The sequence below is a fragment of the Ctenopharyngodon idella genome, chromosome 20 (genome assembly GCF_019924925.1).
Source record: "Ctenopharyngodon idella isolate HZGC_01 chromosome 20, HZGC01, whole genome shotgun sequence".
NCBI lineage: Eukaryota > Metazoa > Chordata > Actinopteri > Cypriniformes > Xenocyprididae > Ctenopharyngodon > Ctenopharyngodon idella.
In genome coordinates this window covers 1,987,715-2,008,747 of record NC_067239.1, presented here as the reverse complement: position 1 = coordinate 2,008,747, position 21,033 = coordinate 1,987,715, and the positions used below count along the sequence as shown (strand labels likewise).

Here is a 21,033-nt window from a genome sequence, read left to right as displayed (position 1 = left end):
TTATTTCCGTCTTAGTTCTATTAAATAATGCCCTGGATTTTCCAAGGTTTATAATGACAGTAAATAGAGGATGAGATTTTGAAGCCCAAAAAAGTGCAACCATCCATCATAAAAGATATCCACACGGCTCCGGAAGGTTAATAAAAGCCTTCAGAAGCGAAGCGATGCATGTGTGTAAGAAAAATATCCATATTTAAAACTTTAAAAACAAAAATAACTAGCTTCCGACAGACGGCCGTACACATCGATTTACGGCGAAATAGTGAACTCTGACCTGACACATGAAATAATGACGAATGCGGAAGCGCAGAGGATAGAGCCAAACAAAACACCGGTCACGAATTAGAAGTCTAAAACAAGATTTTTTTAAAGAGAAATGTCTGGGGATTTCGATACAAGAGGAGCTTGAGTTTGTTGCCCAGCTCTATTTGTTTGAACAGAGAAAGGCGTCAAAGCTTACGCTACTATTATTTGATTTTTGAAAGTGTTACTTAGATGAACAAGGACTAGTCTAGATGTTACATTGTGTTTGAATGACGCTTCACTATGAATATATAACTGATCAAATTGAATGCCTTGTTGCTTGATTTTAGTGTTCTGTTTTCTGGGGGTTTTTTTGTGATTGACTCTGTACCTTCAAATTAAACATTTTTCAATTCTTTAAAAAAGTTGTTTAAAATAACAAGAATTTTTAATAAAACATGAGCTTAATGGGAACAGGGGTGTGCTTAAAGGGTACAAAAGTGTACACATTTAATGATGTACATCTTAATTGAAATGCTTTGTCATTTAAAATAAAATTAAATATTATTGTGTGAGAGATTAATATTTTATTTTAACATAACTTTTTGTACTTAAACCAATATCCTGTGCACTAAAAATGTCTCTGTAGATTTTGGTGAGCTTAATAGGTACGTTTACCCTAACTGTTTTCTATTTTAATATATTTTAAAATGACATTTATTCATGTAGCTGAATTACTCCAGTCTTCAGTGTCACATGATCCTTCAGAAATCATTCTAATATGATGATCTGATGCTCATTGCTGATTATTATCAATGTTGAAAACAGTTGCTTAAAATTATACTTTTTTGATGTTTACTGTCGTTTTAGAACATTTTAATGTATCCTTGCAGAATAAAAGCATTTCTTTCAAAATAAAATAATAAAATCTTACTGACACCAACTTTTAGTGTAGCGTGTAGCATTAGTATGATCATCATATAATGAAATAATGTTCATCCTTAGTAAATATATTGCAATTTCGTAAGTACATAACATCCAAATACTTCTGGAAAGCTATTAAGAATGATGTTTTCACTTGAAACAAGGTGTAATTATAAACTTAAAATGCTTTGGGGCTCGTCTCTCCTGTTTCACAGTGTAAATCTCTGGTTCTGGTTGCTCAGATGAATATGAGAAAAGGCCATCCTTAAACTCACCCCTGGGGTTTTTATATGTTTGAAGATAAGTGAGTGAGAACGCAACCACCACCCAAGAGCTGCTCCTGTGGTTTCCTGCCTGCCAGTCCGCAGCTGAAACAGGAAGTGGTGAGTCAGCATTCCTCTCACGATAAGAACTCATGGCTCGGAATTCCAAACATGCTGCAGAAGTTTTTCTCAACATTCATGCAGAATGTGGGAAGTGCATGCTGAAACCTTTTCAGTCATATTGATCTCTCAAGCTGTTAATGACGCTGGACAAACTTACGCAACCTTATTTGATATCTATTCATATATTAAGTAACGTTGCTTTGAATCATCATAATAAACAGAGGCTGATGAATTACTGCCTCTTCAGTGGGGTTAAGACTTGTTGACTGTGGCAGTGGAAATGAATCATTATCCAGAGTGCATTTTACTGTCATACTTTTTAAATAAGGTCATTATCTAGCTTTTCACTGCAATATTAGATGGATGCATCATTAGATTTGTGAAATGCATATGAATGCATTTTTTTTTTTATAAATAAGACAAATAGGAGGATTGTTAGACTTGGAGTCAGCAAGCTCTCTGTGTTGGCTGGCTCCCCTAAGCAGTGTGATTTACGTATGGAAGACCAATTATTCTAATGCATCAACAGAAATTGCTTATCTGCAAAAACTTCAACCCATTATAAAGATTACAGAAGAAGGTTTTCCCTGAAAAATATACAATGAGCACCTCTTTAAATTAAAGATCCAGTTTGGCCATGTTCCATCAGGCTGCAAAATCACTTTATGGTTCCATTTACTCTACATTATCTCCTGGCAGAAGCAAACTGTCTGATACTGAATCTTTAAGTCTCCAGAAAAATAAATAAATATATGTGTATATATATATATATATATATATATATATTAGGGATACAACAATACAGTTAGCCCACGGTTCAATACATACCTCCGTTTTTTAACCACGGTTTTCGGTTCGTTTTTGTTATTTCATGCTCAGGCGACAGGAACATTAAGAGGTTAAGGAGAAAAAAATACTATTTTAATTGCAATACTCTTTCTTTATTTTACTTAAAAGCAATAAAAAATTACAGTTTCCTAGTGTATTTTAGGCCTGTAATATAATATATATATAAAAATTAACGCTGGCAGCTTACAAATTTATAAATTGTAAGAGCGCATCACGTAACTGTAAGAGTAAAAAAACTAACTACGCGCTTGTTCGTAAGGAAGATCGGGAATTATACTAATTTCTGTATGCAAGACGTCAAGTCTGTCACGTCACGTGACAAATGTATGAACCACTCAGACCCGAAGAATCGAGAGGTGAACTAACAGTAATCATTTCTGTTTCCTTGAGGTAATGACTTTTAAAGTTAAAGGGTTAGTTCACCCAAAAATGAAAATTCTGTCATTAATTACTTACTCTCATGTCGTTCCACACCTGTAAGACCTTCATTCATCTTCAGAACACAAATTAAGATCTTTTTGATTAAATCCGATGGCTCAGTGAGGCCTACATAGACAGAAATGGTACTTCCTCTCTCAAGATCCATAAAGGTACTAAAAACATATTTAAAACAGTTCATGTGAGTACAGTGGTTCTACCTTAATATTATAATATATTATGTTATAAATGAGAATATTTTTTGTGCGCCAAAACAACAAAATAACGACTTTTTAACAATATCTAGTGACAGCCAATTTCATAACACTGTTTCGGAGCTTTACGAATCAAATCAGTGGATCGGAGCCCCAAAGTCACGTGATTTCAGCAGTTTGGCAGTTTGATATGCGATCCGAATCACTGATTCGACTCAAAAGATTCATAACGCTCTGAAGCAGTGTTTTGAAATCGGCCATCACTAGATATTGTTAAAAAGTCGTTATTTTGGGTTTTTTTGGCGCACAAAAAATATTCTCGTCACTTTATAATATAAAGATAGAACCACTGACCTCACATGAACTGATTTAAATATGTTTTTAGTACCTTTATGGATCTTGAGAGAGGAAGTACCATTGCTGTCTATGCAGGCCTCACTGAGCCATCGGATTTAATCAAAAATATCTTAATTTGTGTTCTGAAGATGAATGAAGGTCTTACGGGTGTGAAACAACATGAGGGTGAGTAATTAATGACATTATTTTCATTTTTGGGTGAACTAACCCTTTAAACTCTATTTAAGTGCTGATCAGATTGTCGTAACAGGTCGAATTGGCGTTATCCAGCATTATTAGCTAGATTTGCTAGTAGACGATAGCATAATACTCACCCTCAAAGTTGTCGATGTAACTGAAACATTTAATGCCCTTCTCCATTTTATTGGACGGTGGGAAAGCTAACGTGGATGTCGTACCGAACGGCTCAATATTATATTGAGAATTGTGCCATCCCTATATAGCCTAAATATGTTAAAACTGTAAAATCCATTTGATTATAAGTGTCATGTGCACTTTTAGCAAAGATCAGGTACAAATGATTTAATTTGCAAAACAGCTTTATAATGTGCTGAGACATTCACCCTGCTTTGAATGTGTTTTGTGATAATGTAGTAAAATAATAAAAAAAAGTTTTTAAAAATCTATTTAAAAAGTTTGACGGAGGGTTATTACAGTTATCTAAAAACCATAAAAATTAAATGTACACTAAATGAGTCAATCATCAGTCCTTCTCCCAAAACATGTTTTTGTTTTACCCTCATTCACTGTGGTAAGCCTATTATAAGTGTTTATGTTTTAGACCTGACGTGATGGTTTTCGCTGGAAATTGCATACATATGTTATTCGCCTGTGTGTCTCATCACTACTTTGACGTGTGTCTGGTGTTAGTGATGGAGGTTAGTTGTCACAACAAGTGATAAAAGGTTGACACAGAGCACGGTAAATCTTGAACCTTGATAAACATTGGCTTGGCTTTTCAAAGATAGTGAGAACTGAGGGATTTTGAAATGTTAAAATGACATAGAGATGGCGTTTTTATTACTCAATAGGTGAGATATTTTACTGAACAGATAAATTGCCATATATATATCTCTAACAGAGTTCATTGTAAAGCATTATCTATTGTGAAGGGTCATTTTATTATGGATTGCTGTCCAGCCGTGCTGGGATTTATTTTCAAGGAAGCACCTGGCATGTCTATTAATGTGTATAGCTAGTCTTAAGCTAATGGCTAACATCTTCAGCTAGTCATCTTGAGATCCTTTCTATCTAAACTAGTTATATCTCTCTTAAGCCTGGTACTGAATGTTTTACGAGCAACAGGATAATCTGTCTTTTTTAGTAATGAGAAAGAATCATATTCATCCGCGCAGTCAGGCAGAGCCGAAGCACAACCAAAACAATGTTCTTCAGCTAAATGCATTTGTTTGTTTTTTAACGGCTAGAGGACATAGTGTACCTTTAAAATAAAAATCAATAGACATATTAAAAATAAATAAAACTAATAAAAATGACAAACAACAAAATTAAAGTAAAATTAATTCAAAATATGAAAAAAATAGTATCTCAATGATACTAAAATAACGGCTAATAGGCCTGAAGATGTGCTGATTTTACTGGTCATAGTTTGAAAGCTTTAACTGAAAGTAAAGTCACTGGAATTCTATTGGATTTTGGATGTTTTTGAAGTCTAGAAAAGATATAATAGCCTCAGTCACAAAAGAAAAAAAGTTTTTGATAGCTGGAGATTGAAATGTTGCGTTATAAATTAAGTTTATGCACTCGGTGTCTCTGAGACATTTCCAGCAGGGGGCAGTCAAGCACAAGAGTGATTTTGTGTTACTTCTAGCATTGAACATCTGTAGCCTCTGATAATGTACCAGATCACATCATTTGACATAATAAATTATACCTCTGGTCAAACGCTGCACTTTTCTTTTGAAACGTGCTTGATAAATCACCTGCCAGACAGTGAGCCTCAATATCTTTTAATTGGATACTGACACACTGTCTGAGGCAAAACTAACAGTCAGCTCTTTAATTTGCTGTTTCACTCAGACTTCATTACTCTATATCTACATAACAATATCTATTCTCAGGTACATTGGTTTTATAATAATGTGTGAACTGTTATTCACTGATAATCTTCACAACTGGTTATTGAATCACTGAGTTGATCTTGAGAATCAGTCTGATTCGTTCACGAATCATTCAGAATGGTTTTGTGAAATGGATCAAGCGATTCACTGAAAAGATTCAAACATTGTTACTTCTCCCTTGAACTCATGAAGTGGTGGGAAGGGTCAAGATTTCATCTTCTGTTTGTCACACAAATTTATTATTTTAGAAGACTTGTAGGCCTATACAACACATCATGGACCTTTTATGACACTTTTATGAAACTTTTACATCTTTTTGAAGCTTGAAAGCTCCAGTCCTGATTAATTATAACTGTATTAACTGACGTGATGGGTCATTTTTTCTGTCCAAAGGCCTTAATAATAATAAAAAACAAAGATATGACATCCAAAGTATGTAAGGTAGTACAACTAGATCTCTTTTATTGAATCCAAAAGGTTTTAATTATATTTTGATACATATAAAGGTATTTCATAAGGTCATTCAGTTTAACCACATGGTTGTGAAGCAAAGTAACTAACTCTCTTTTAACTATTTGAAAAATTCATGTTTTCACTTGCTCATATGCATGTCCCGAAACATCAGGTCATTCGGTACAACCACTATAAAACATGGAAAATTATGTTATATTTTAAAAACTTGTACTAAATATAAAATGTTTAATTGTCCTTTTGGTTAAACTGAATTACTTTTTTGGTAAAATCTTGTAAAAAATGACAAAAGCAGTGTTAATTGATTATAAAAACCACATAAACTCATTGTTAACACTTAATAAAACTTCAAAATTAATTCTATCTCCATTATGTTTTTTACACTTTTAAAAACCTTATTTTGTCAATGACCCTTTAACAACAACAACAGCTTGTTATTCAAAACTATTTTGGAGCTACTGAGGGTGAGTAAAACACTTTTTATTTTTACTTTAAGGTGAACTATCCCTTTATTATCTCTGTAGCAAACACATGCAGCTCAAGGCTTGTGGTTTTCCTGTGAACTTGAGCCAACGTTATGCTTCACAATTTTTTGCCTGTTCTGATAAAGATCACTTCAGGACCTCTGACTTCCCTGCAGTCATTCTGCCTTCCAACAGAAATACTCTTGTGTCATGTCTCTTTATAACATTGTCTACATCACTAACATGCAGTGCATTCGAGGCCACTGAGAACAACAAAACAAAAAGATTCTGACAGACATGTTTCACACAAATGAACGGGGGCTGTGGCAGAACATCCAGAAGGGTCTTTTGTGAGATGCATTTGATGTAACCTCTGTCCTTAGGTTGACTTTGCTGTGCTTTGATTCATTTACACACCCCGATCGAAGACCAAAATATTCTCCTCACAGTCACTCCATCCCTCCCTCCTATACTCACCATCAGTGGAAAGAGAGTGATATGAATACAAAACGGTAAGTAAATAAAGAGGAATAAATTCGGATTCATTGTCCCAGTCTATAGATGGATGCAGTTCAGTATTCTCCTCTTAGAAACCTGACTAAACTGACCAAACGCTGCCTTTGTTTAATACAGTGAAAGTACCTATTTTAAAAGTAGCGTGTTATTTCCTGAATAACAAATCTTGTAAATTCACTTCATTATTTTGGCCTCCACAAAAATGGGGGGGAAACCACACACACCAGAGCAATGTTTAGAACGAATGCATATTTAAGTTTTTAAAGGAGTCCTTGATTATAATTTCACTTTTTTAACTTTAGTTAGTGTGTAATGTTGCTGTTTGAGCATAAACAACATCTGCAAAGTTACAACGCTCAAAGTTCAATGCAAAGGGAGATATTTTATTTTACAGAAGTTGCTGTTTAAGGACTACAACACACGGCTGGTAGGGACTACAACAAGCTTCTTCCCAGGTTAGTGACATCACAAACCCTTAAATTTACATAAACCCCGCCCCCGAGAACACACAACAAAGGGGGTGAGGCCATGTTGGGCTGCTTTAGAGAAGAGGAAGAGTTGTTGTAGTAGAGTGTTGTTGACATGCCGTCATTTTACGCCGGACTGCTTCACAAACGAGGGTCAATTCAACACTGGATTTGCACAAAAGATTAACATGACGGCACATGCTAGTCGATGAGTTGAATCAACTCCACAGCAACTACATAAATTTATCCACTAACCATTCAGAAACGTCCAGTTTCATTCTAAAAGTTGTAACTTCTTCCTGAGTCTCTCCATCAGTGTCGACTCCGGTTTGAACAATGTAAGGCTGAACACCGTTACTGACAATCCTCATTTTGGCTGCGTGAGATTCTCCAGCTTTGTTGTTGTTGAGCTGTTAAAGCTCCGCCCTCTTCTGGAAAGGGGGTGGGGAGCAGCAGCTCATTTGCATTTAAAGGGACACACACAAAAACGGCGTGTTTTTGCTCACACCCAAATAGGGGCAAATTTGACAAGCTACAATAAATTATCTGTGGGGTATTTTGAGCTGAAACTTCACATTACATCTTGTAAAAGGGACATTATTGGTCCCCTTTAATTGTTTGAGTCAAAAATTACCCAATTTAATTTCTTAGTGCACATTTATGATCTTATTTTTGACATTTCACTCTTAATTTTTTCCTCAATTAAAAAAAAAAAAAAATCTCTTTCACTCTGAAATATGTTAGATAACCCTTACAAAAAATATAAAAAGCACTTTTTCAGTTTATGAAAGTACACTTTCAAGTAAACTACTAGTTTTTAGTAGTTCTATACTGCAAGTATACTTGTAGGTTTTCTTTAAGTGAACTTAACATCATACTTATTATTTTTGCACTTTAAGTATACATATATACATATATATTTTCTTTAAACAAAACTTGAATGTGGGTAAGTTTAAAAAAAAAGAAAGAAACATTTTGAACAAAAAGCTGAGAAAATTGCGTTTTTGCCAAAGACTGCATCCAGATCGGATTCAGAACAATGATCAAATAACAGAAGGAGATCACACATAAGCAATGCTTACATTGCTTGTTTCTGCTTCTTCTTCGCCTGTGTTTTGATCCAGAGATTCTGTACTAGAAGAAGCATAATAGCGCCCCCTACTGTATAACAGTGAAAACATGGATAACCGGAAAATAGTATACTTTCTTATTTTAAAGTTAAAAGAAGTATACCAATAGCACACTTGAATAAACTTCTTTTTTGTAAGGGAACAGAAGTAAAATGTTTGCAAACAGCCATTTATGTTGACTTTATAACTCACGAGATGTTCAGACATGAATGGTGCTCACGCGGATGATGCAGGTTCAAATCTGGCCTGCAATGTGTCCGATTCCCCATCTGTTTTTGTAGATTCCTGTTCAATAATTTAATTCCTTTCTAATAAATTAATTGTAGTCAAGTAAGAATTTTACAGAGAAGTTTTCATTTTGTAATTCAATTCAAATGAGAGACTTTTAGCAACAGTGCAGATCCCTGGAGTGTAAACTATTGCAGCGTCAGGACAGCGGCTGATTAATATCCATCTATAGGAGAAACATCCTCAGCATAAATATTAATGTTTCTGTGACCTAGAATACTGTCCTTTCTGAAGATGGAATTGACCATGTGCTCTTTCTCTCCCTCTCACAGAAACAATTAGAAAGCTCCAGAGAGCCTGTTGCAGCAAAAATCAATAGTTGTACGTGCTTATTCTTTTATGTTTACCAAACAGATAGAGACGACGGCTGTGAAGCATTTACTTCCTCAGCATTTCATTCACTATTCCATTGATTTTGGAAACAATTTAATTTGAACTAAAACCAACTTTAAATAACATTTCTAATGCTTTTCTTTGAATGTACGTACATTCATCTTCAGTTCTACATCCCACAGCTTTAAAGCAAATCCGACTGTAATGCACTTTACTTTGCTATAATAATAATTCATAATGATGAGGCAGTCACTGCCTTTGCTATTCCCTCCGGCTAAAAGTGCAAAGAGAATGAATTATTTGTCATAGAGTGGAATAAAAGTTTCAAGACAAACCTGAATGGAATCTTACTTTATCATATTATTGAAAAAGCTATTGTTTATTCACTATAATTTGTAGCTCAAATAAACTCCAGTAAACAATGTAGCTTTATTATTCTCTCCACAAAGCACTTATGATTTCTGAATAAAACAAAAACAGCACACCGCCGCTGTACTGCTAAAATATAACAGTCTTTTGTCCTTGTTGATATATTTACCCTCATTTACATAATATGCTGTTGGGAAAGTGAAGGCTTGTAAATATGTTGGAGACACACATCCAATCCAGCTTTTAGGTGAGTCCATTTCAAATGCAGAATGTCATGCAATGCTGCGTTTACTAATTAATTTGTGTCTTTTGAAGTAATGCCAAATGAAATGTGCTGTCTTCACAACTACATAGAAAATCAGCTTCTCTTTCTCTTACTTCTATTATTACCTCGATCATTCTATACTCTTTTCTGGTACAGGTAAAGCATATTTCTAAGAGCCTGTGGAAAATAAATAAAAAGAACCACGTAAGGTTTGAAATTTATCCCCTGCTGTGCCTTTGAAAAGAGACAAATTACTTACCTATGCTCTGATTACAGTCTTTTTCTGCTCCACAGGTGTCTAAACGACATTAAAGACCTTCACTCCATTTAAGGAGCTGCAGTCTGTCTTTAAAAGCACAGCAGAACATTTTAAACTTTACTTAGAATAATCTCAACGCAGTCTGACAAAATTAGCTCTAAGCTCACTTAATGTGAGGGCTGTGCATTAAAATCAGAGCAAAATGTTGCAATTGTAGCTTACTGAATAGCGCCACCTTGTGATCAATTTGTAAAAGCAAGAATTAGCAATGCTCGTCTAAATTTGTAAAACACGTTTTGTGATTGAATGATTTTTCAAAAAACACCTTTTCCGTTACTTATTTTATTTTTTGGCAACATCATAATACTGCAGCTCTGTATGAGCTAGGAGAAGATTGAGAAATACTGGAAGGAGCTGTTAATGAGACATTAACAACAATATTTTTGGCAGATAACTACAAATAAAGAATATTGCATTCAACTGAATACGCTTAGATTCTACCATGGAACCATATACAGCCATATTTGAACTCAAGGTAAATCTTTGGGTCTGTCTGGAATTTTTAGCCTTCGTACAGTATTTAAAGGGGACCTATTATGCCCCTTTTACAAGATAAGTCTCTGGTGTCCCGAGAATGTGTCTGTGAAGTTTCAGCTCAAAATCCCCCACAGATCATTTATTATAGCTTGTCAAATCTGCCCCTATTTGGGTGTGAGCAAAAACACGCCGTTTTTGTGTGTGGCTCTTTAAATGCAAATGAGCTGCTGCTCCCGGCCCCCTTTCCAGAAGAGGGCGGAGCTTTAACAGCTCACGCTTCGGTTGCTCAACAAGAACAAAGCTGGATAATCTCACGCAGCCAAAATGAGGATTGTTAGTAACAGTGTTCAGCCAAACCGGAGTCCAAGTAGACATAACAGCTTGGTAAAGTCGCATAATATAGTCACAGTTTACTGACACTATTCCTTACACTTTTGAACCAAATTTAGTAATTTTCCAAGTAAATATTTGATGTGTGATACAGTATTAAGATTACATCTCTCAGAAAGTGGGTATTGTCCTGGAGAATTTTATAGGAGTGGAGCATATTCAGTAAATCATAGACAAACTGCAAGTGATTTTCAACATGAGCATGTTTTATAATTCTAAAATATTCCTACACATCTTCGACACCCTAAGGGTGTAAAGTACCTGAAAATGCATATTGAGAGGGCACTGTGCTGCACTGACCTTTAAAATCCTTCCCACTACGGCTGAAAATCATTGCAGAGCAACCGTCACTATCTAAAGCTTAATTATGTCAGATGGTTGCTCTGTGATTTAACATACTGAATTTTCAACTTTATTGTGAAAATTTTATGAAGGTCAAAGCACCAGAGGCCTTTTAATTTGCATTTTCAGATACTTTACAGATGTTCAGTGAAGTGCACACTCTAAGACTTGGAACAGATATTTTTTATTTTACTAAAGGTAACAGTGAAAATTTAGAGTAAATTCACGCAGTTAGGATACGGTAAATTTTGTGAATTAATTATTTACAATCATTCATGTGACTGAAGTCTGTTTTTAGGCTAGTTGTCATGTCTCTTTAAAATATAAACGGCCAACATCTAATGGTGTGTGCACACTAAAAGCGAAGCGAATGTTCGCATCGCGTTACCGCTCTAGATTACTCACGGGATTACTTGTTTTAAACGGCACGCGATGAGGAGTGTCTTCGCGCACATCATCATCATCATCAACAACAACATTTCTTTTTGCCATTATTTTTTCATCATCAACCATGTTGGAGATAACTCTCTACCTGTTGTGGAAATCCCAAATACGCCGGAAAGCCAAACGCCGACGTGTCTGGGATCACAGCACCATTCAGAGGTGCACACAACACAGACAGCGGCAATAATGCTCTCCTCCATTGTCTGATACAACCGGACGTGTCAGTAAGCCCTTCACTGATTGGCTTGTGCGCCAACGCGTCATGCGAATTTCCTTCTCGAGTTGACATTTTTCAACTTGCGCGGAAGACGCAATTGAGGCGAATGACGTGCGTTCACGGCAATCTCGTCGCCCAATTCTCATCATTTGCGTCGCCCGCCGTGAATTCACGTTGTGTCTTTGCAATGACTTTGTATGTAATCCATAGGCATAATTTACGGGTGGGACGGGTGGGACATGTCCAGGGTCGATATTGTCCCCACCACTTTTTGAAACATCTCGCAGCACGGATGTATACTAATACAAAAGAAACATCTCTAGTTTGTTAACAATTCGTTCGTTTGTGTTAAATAATAGGCAATCTGGCGCTGGGATGTGTCATTTTTGAAATCACGTTGAGTGCTCGTTGCCGCTGTTATCAGTGGTGCAACAGTTCCCTTTCATGGGAACATCGACACTGCATTGAATCGCATTGGGATCACCTCTGCGATTCAACGCAGCATCTCGTTCCCTATTCAGGGAACCAGGGTTACAAACGTAACCCAAGACGTTCCCTTTAATGGGAACATCAACGCTGCGTTGAATCGCAGAGGTGATCCCAATGTGATTCAACGCAGCGTCTCGTTCCCTATTCAGGGAACCAGGGTTAGAAACGTAACCCGAGACGTTTTCTCTTTGTGCTCGTGCACAGTGCACAGTCTTCACACGGACGAACGCTTCAATCTATCGATGTTGCGGCCGCAGACGTTCCGGTGAAATCACAAACAAAATGCACATAAACGTGTCTCTGCTCTTGATAAACAATCATTGATGAACATCTTTGGTTTTAATGAGAAAAAAATAAAATAAATAACAGAAGGGCGGATTAGAACCCAGAACCTCTGGCATGCTGAACAAAAGTTCTACCTCTAGTCTATCAGGACAATCTAATATTATATGCGGATTTACACATTTTCTGACTAATGTAAATACTTTCGAGACTAACTATATATTGTATTATAGTAGATGTAAGGATGAAACTATCATATTAAACATGAGGTCTATGTCAATAAATTTTGTGCATTTATTATTGTAATGATACACACACTTTCCTGTCCCACCCACTTTTTAAAACAAAGTTACGCCACTGATGTAATCTACTCGCGCAAATAATTAAATTCACTTTTGGTGTACTCGCATCATAAGACCGCTAAGCGCATGACATTACTGCTTGCTTGGCGCCACTCCAGTGAAGCTAAATTTAGTGGGAAAAAATGGAGTCGACTCCAGTTGGGAAGAGAAGTCTCTTAGGCTACTGACTTTTTTTTTATTTTTTTTATTGTCCATGCCTACATAAATTGGAAACATGCATTTATTTTTAATTATTACTATTTTTAACATTTTATAATTGTTGCAAAGTCATCACAACTGACTTGTGGCATTATGTTGTGAACAAAAAGTCTGAAAAAAAAAAAAAAAAGTCAAAATGATCGTGCATGACATTGTTTTAAGAATATATTCAGCAGATAGTCAACCAAAATGCGCATTACCGCCACGGAAATACAAGCCATTTACACGTGAAACTCATTCGCGAAATGACCACTAGGTGGCGCAAAGGGATGGTTGGCACCATTGCTCAGTAAGGCTGGAATTGTGACATTTTCACTTGTAAATGAGGATAAAATAATGAAAAAATTAAACAAGCTCTTAAAGGTCATTTTAAAGTTACCGACTGCTCCTTTATCATTGCTTTCTGAGACATTATAAAATAATTACAGTGCCACTGCTGAACCTGACTTTTTGCGGGTCTTCAAGTGTCAAATCAAGTTATCTTTATTTCTGTATTGCTTTATACAATACAGATTGTGTCAAAGCAGCTTCACAGTAATAAACAGGAAAATTAGCTGAGTCAGTTATAGAAACAACCATAAAAACAGTTCAGATTCTACTTTAAAGCAGCTTTAAAAGACAATAGTGCCAAATTTAGCTTACATGTAGTCATCTGCTTCTTTTGCCATGGGCCTGCTGCTTTGTCACTCTCTAAATCGAGTATAGTAGCTTTGTTATATACCATTGCCTGGACTGAAAATGTATATATGTAAAATGTATATGATCAAATACCAAAAAAAAAGGTGGTGACCACCAATGAGACTTGATTCAATTCGAGCACTAAGCATATAACAGTGATGAAATTTTGCAACCTTAAAAACAATTAGCATATTTTCTCAAACTTACCCCCAAAACAAAATATGTTTTTCGGCTGCATAAAAACATTTTCATGGAGGAAAAACGAAAATACCTCATCCATGTCAATTCTTGGTTACTCCTTTGTAATGAATGAGGGAACTCATTGAAGAATGAAGCAACACTGGGATTTCCACATTGTCTTGATGCGCGCACATTCATAAATGAATATATCTGCTGTCGCTCTGGCTCGCGTTCGCGCGCATCAGCGCTGGAGCTGACCGTGGTGCTGATCGCCGCGCGCTCACTCAAGACCAACACTGATATGCACGAGCGGTAGGATCTGAACACCTCCGACACTGAGATTGAACTTGACGCTCCCTCACAGCCTGCGGTGTCGGAGGAATCGAGCATGAACCTGGAGTGAGAAGGAAGCATTTTGGAAGTCGATGGAAAGTCAATATTAAACCTGCGGCTGACATGGACGTTCCGGCACGTGTTTTTACGTGTTTGAACATGATGTCCATCGTGAGATTTTTGCTGTACTTTATTTGAGATGAGTTTATTTGGATGAACTCATAATCATTCATAATGTTGCTATAAAAAAGCTGTTTAGAAGCAAAAGAAGATAACTACATCCATTTGGATTCTTTGACATTTGTGGAGATATGGCTCGCATTCTTGTCCTTGTTAACTCAGTCGGACTGTTGCTCTTCGGTAGTGAAATGTTTCTGGTGGGGGCAAGTAAGTTTATTCTTACTATGAAGCATTTGTCTGATAATCAGTGTTCTGTCTTGTATTGAGTGGATACATGTGTAATTCTTCAAATAACATGAACTGAACCTTTGCTGGTTTGCTTGGATGCTCTGTGTTTGGGTCTTTGAGCAAAATCATGTCTGGAATAGGTTACATAAATATGATTGTGAGAGGTACCTCGAGATAACAATGATCTCCATTATGTTGTATGCTTTTAATATTGTGAAGACAAATACAGATGTTAACATGCTGACCAAACTGTGCTTTGACTGGTTAAGATGTTAATATAAAGACGAAGCTGGACTAAATGTTGACTTTTCATCATGGCCATTTTCAACTTAATATTGAAATAGTCAGAATTTTCATCATACTCCTGCCAAGTAGATGTTGTACTTTCACAGTAAGATTTATAGTGCACTGTAAAAACAAAAAACAGGAATTTACAGGATTAAAGAGTATTATTTTACAATAAATTACTGTAGACAGAAATTTACAGTGAAATGAATGCATGTTGGGTCATTTTCTTACAAATTACTGTGAATCAACAGCAAAATTATTCTTATTTTGCTGTGAATTCACATGATAAAGTTGTCTTCAACCATGCCACTGTAAGAAATTCTATTGTTTAGTACTGTAATTGTTTACCATTATGGTGATCACCATTATGGTGATCAGTGTTCCGTTTGCTCGGGGTCTTGGATCTTCAATATTCATATTCAAATTTAGGATCTAGCCAAGTCAGAAGTGACAAATGAAAACATTTGTTAAAACAATGATAAGCTGGAATATAAAATAAGCTAATGGGCTGATTTTAAGTTAGACAAACTATTCCTAGCATGAATATGATGATTTTGTTTTAGCGTTATTTTAGCATGAAGATTTACCAATATCTTATTTCAAATTCTTAACTGTTTGTAGATGGATATTTCACAACAGTGAAGCACAATAGTGATTTATCTTTGAAAGGTGTGACATCATCTTGCAATGCAACATTTTTTTTCTTATAAGCATCACCTATGAGGCACAGACATCAATACATCAAAACTGCAAAACACAACAATAGTGACATTCAACAAATAATAATACTAATAAAAAGATAAACTCATAAAAAGATTACACAATAAACCAACAACACAAACTGCTAAAAGTGAACCAAAAATAAGTTCAGCAGCACAGACTCTACATAAACTATTCGTGCTGCATTGCATGCTGGGTACCTTTATAGTACATATGCACTGTAGAAATACAGTATGATTTGTTTGTTTACAGTCATTTTCCAATACTGTAAACTCACAGTACAACCAAACTTTTTTTTACAGTACAATTGTAAAAACTTGACTGAAAATGACAGTAAAGTACTGTAGATTTTACAGTAAATTTCCGAGAGTGCAGTTAAACACAAGAGAAGTCCAAATTACTGAGAAAGTAATGCAATAATTTCAAACTAAAAATTGTAACAGTGTGGTTATGCTATTTATTACAAATAAATTAGTTGATTATAAAAGATTAGTTTGATTATTTCAAGATATGAAAATGATATAATTGAAAATTTCCCCATATAATTCTGGTCAGGATAAACATAGAAATCAAGTTGACTTCTGTGACACTATTGCATTGGTTAAATTAAAGATTAATTAAAAGTAAACAGTTCATAAAATGAACCAAAGCCTGCAGTGATTTCACAGTGATTATTTATTATTTTAAGAAATCTCTGTCAACATGTATGAATTTTGGCAAATGCTTTTATCCAAAGCTACTTGCATTGTATTCAGGGTATACATTAGAAGTTCATGCGTTCTCAAATCCATGACTTTGGCATTGCTGGCACCTTTCTGTACTGTTTAAGCTACACAAATGCATAAATCTTGTAAAATCCTGGCAATATTTTTAGAAAACAGCTTTTCTTGTATTCCTCTGGAATTTTTGGTTTTCAAGCACGTAATTGAAGGAATGGAAGCGTGTCAGGAAAATGTTTTTCTGATCCTTTCCCTTTTTTCCTGATTGAGTCATCTGGGATTTTGTGGTACTTTGATAAGGCAGCAGTTGGCGCTTCTGTTTCCACAAGCAGCGTTTCTGTCTGAAATATGAACACTTCCAGTGCTGAAAGTTGCTCTTCAGAAACCAGGACGCCTCTCCTTTTGCAAAATAGATTACACCTGTCAGAGAAAACATAACCGAATAGTGCAATATTCATTCTCAGCGAATCCATATTAAAATAATAATTTACTAGTGCATGTAACACTAAATAACCTTTACACTCATGAATTTAACATAAACACAAACACATGCAAACTGTAGGGAGTCGTGTTCAGTACAAGTACAGCATAATAGATACTTGATTCAATTTAAAGAGATGTATATGTGAGAAATTATGATCATGCAGCCTTAAATCTGTCCTAGTTTATGATCCAGAAGCAGCTTCTCTGCAGAGATTTAAGACTGGAGAATAATTTAAATTCATCTTGGTGTGTTTACCTCGACGACAGACACCTGAAATGAGCTGGTTAGTGTCATTCAGAGCACTGCACTGCTCAACATACTACAGCAAATTAACTCTCAGTTAAACTCACGGTAGATCAAGGATGAGATTGATGCTATCATATCTATGCATAGATCGTCTGTTCTTCTTCTTCTTTTGCACTTTTTCCTGTTGTGATGGTTAGCAAACAGCATTGCATTACCACATGTGCCCCCTTCTGGATTGGAGTATGGATCACCTGTGACCGACTGTATTCATTATCTGACTGTATGCACCGAACTGTGACGTCCGTACCGTGACGGTTCGGGGTGTACCGTTATACCCTTAGTTCTAAATCTTCTGGGCATGTCATTTAAATCCAGAGCATTTGTGCAGAAATTGGCTGCCTGTTAAAAATGGTCAGATTTCCAACACCAGTGTTGAGGTGACAAGAGAATTGCATCTGCAGGCCAGACCTGGTGTACCGTGGTCACCAATTACATTGACCTTAAACTGCCACACTGTCCAGTTCCATCTCTTGTGGACCCAGGGAGGGGAAGTGTTCACGGATCGCTGCTAGAGCCGACACAAACCAATCAAATGAGTTCGCATAGCTAGGGACATCATTGTCGGCAGGAAATGAGGTGGTACTGGTGCACGGGTGATATGGTGGAGCAGGAATGCTTGACTGTGCGATCTCATTAGTATTCGTTGGTATTTATCTGTAAAGTGTAAGTCTAGCAGATGTACGTTTTGATATTTTGGATAGGCATGCAATATTATCATACGGATTATGTACAAATGTTTAAAAAACCTTCATTCATCAATGCATTATTATGAAATTAATCAATTGATTTATTACATTTATAATAAATGAGATTATTTATTATAGCACAGACAAAAATCAATAAATGTTAATGTTACACTGTGAGACCACTTATATTTCAAACTCATAATAAGAGACTCTGCATGTGCTGTTGGGTGGCTATTGAGGTCATCTAGTTTTGAACAAAGAAATGCAAAAATGTGTTTTACAAAGGTTTTCAACATTTCTATACAATGACAGAATGATTCACTTTTGTTTGTGATTCTATTATGTGAAACATCAAATGTTGGATACTCGTTTCAGATCTAATAGAAAACAACATAATACACTTCAAGGCCAAAAGTAACATTTTAATTTAATTACAATTAAATCATGGACTGTCAGAAGATGTGCAAAAATTCTACCCTTGATGTTATACAAAATGTGGGGCTCATTAACCTCATTAACCCCTTATGGTTGGTGCGTTAGTGGAGGGGATTTTTCAGCGATTCTTTCTGAAGGTTACGACAGCATGACTACAATCTTTATGAGTGAGTAAAACGCTGAAACACTACCGTGTGTTGCTCGCGGACATGCGACAGTCGGTTTGTTTGTTAGGATTTTCATTAATGAAGCAAATCAGACATAGTAACTGGCAATATACTGTGTCTAAAATGTAAGTTACTCAATATAATTTTTGTTGCGACTTCTTATAACTATGAGTGAGTCATTGAATCATTCATTCAACCAAACCTTTCAAACCCACTGGGCCTGTTTACACTTGGTCACTTCATACATTATTTCTGATTGGTTCTGATTTATCAAAATGATTCCATTTATACTTGGCCACATAAATGTGTCGCCGCAAAATCATTAATTCCCATGCTATATGCAGATTTCATGGAGTTCACATGACAGAAAGCAACAAATATGAGCCGCATTTTATTGATCATCAGCCGATTTCAAAATCAAAGACCGCAATAGGAGAGAGCAGCAACAGCACTAGTAAGATCATTTAGTCTCATTACTTTTATTGTAGATGATTGTGTTTTGAGCATCTGCAACTTACTTTCAGTATCATTTGCGTGTCGGCTTGCTGAATAGATACTCAGCTGCTCATCTGCGGCGATGCGTGCTGCAGTAGCGCTGTCATATCTGGCTATAATGTGTTATTTAGCCTATAACACACACTCACAAGTTGTGAGTTTTTTAGCATTTTTGGGAGGAGTTAAATTTACATATGTGGTTTCAACAACCAGATGCATTTATACTTGATCAGTTTCATCTGGAATGCGCCCCAGACCACCTCCTGAAGTGGTTTGAGCGATCGGATTTATATCCGTCTCAAATGCATTTCGGGGGGCATTTAGACCTGGTCTTTTCACGATCGGATAGCTACCCAATCAGAGAAAAAGCATGAAGTGACCAGGTGTAAACAGGCCCACTGATTCATTCATTCAGGAATAAAAACACCATATTGTGTGTTCAGAGACATGTGGCAGCTCAGCTGACTCTCTGACTTTGTTTGGAACTATTTTTGTTTGCAGAACAAAAACAGACAAAGTAATTGACTGTCATGGATCAGTGTGGCTTTACAACATGTGAGGAAAAGGAGACTCAGAATATACAGGAGAATTAACAAGGATGCTACACGTTAACATTGACGAGACCGAACGATGAACAGAAAGAACTCAGGGCTTAAATACACCGGGAGGGTAATCAACTGAACAGAAACAGGTGTGTGGAACCAATTAACAACCAAGGAAACTAACTAGGAAACAGAGACAGGTAAACTGGGACAGAACACAGTGAAAACGAAAACTGAACACACATTACACTGGCAATATAATGTCTAAAATAAGTAAGTTTATCCAACTTATTTTGCAATGCAGGAGTGAGCTATTTTCTGTACAGTGAAAATGCAAGACCTCTGGTTCATTAGCTGCTATCTACCTCATTTTTAAAGCAAGAGCACGCTGCCATTTGTAACTTGAATGTGCAAGGCTTCCGGTGTTATTTGCTTCCAATTATTTTTTGCTGTTAAAAAGTTATGCTGCTTGATATTGCAAACTGATATTTCTTGCCTAATTATTTTAATGTATAGTCGTAATTATAAGCACACTGATTTGTAGCGAAAATTACCATTTTTGTGAATTAGAAGACATTCACAGAAAATAGCTTACTTCCATGTTGCAAAATAAGGTGGATAGTAGGGGTGTAACGGTATATGTAATTGTCCTGAAACATCACGGAACGGACATCAAGGTTCGATTCATACAGTCAGATGACGAATACAGTCAGTCACAGGTGATACACTCCAATCCAGAAGGGGGCGTACGGTAATGCAACAATGTTTGCTAATATGTTTACGTGTAATCTCTCAACCAATGTTTCAACTGCAGAAAGACGTCATTAAAACAGCTGGAGAATAATATCTCATGTAGCATTACATTTACCTCAGGCAAGTTATTTAGTGTCCACAGCATGTTAGTTCACTAGAGAAATGAAGCATTTCACTGAATATATGCACTATATTAGCTTATATATTCATTATATTTACTTTACTTGTTAGTAATGTCTTCATTATTTAGTTATGACAGTAACTGGGTAAATGATTATATTTCAAAAATAATTTTATAATTAGATTTATAAGTTAATGCAAAACCTGCCTTATGTGCAACTTGCATCATTTTTTTATTTAAGTGTTGATGATTATATCTAAAAATAAACAGCAACTGAATTTAATAGTTGTTAATTGTAACCATTAATATTATAGTTATGTGCAAGAAAGGGCTCCCTGTATATAGTTTACAGCATTAGCTGAGATAGATTTTTTTTTTATCCTTAAGAAAATGTTAATTATAATTGAATTTATTTAAAGAGAG

At 35.9% G+C, this 21,033-nt stretch overlaps 1 protein-coding gene across 1 annotated transcript in view; it reads left to right on the top strand.

The window, feature by feature from the left end:
* The first annotated feature begins 14,302 nt into the window (after positions 1-14,302).
* Positions 14,303-21,033, top strand: part of fndc4a (fibronectin type III domain containing 4a) — a 36,255-nt gene continuing 29,524 nt past the window's right edge. Inside the window, 1 exon segment of the mRNA XM_051875022.1 lies at positions 14,303-14,873. Coding sequence (XP_051730982.1) covers positions 14,798-14,873 — 76 coding nt within the window. The 5' untranslated portion in view covers positions 14,303-14,797.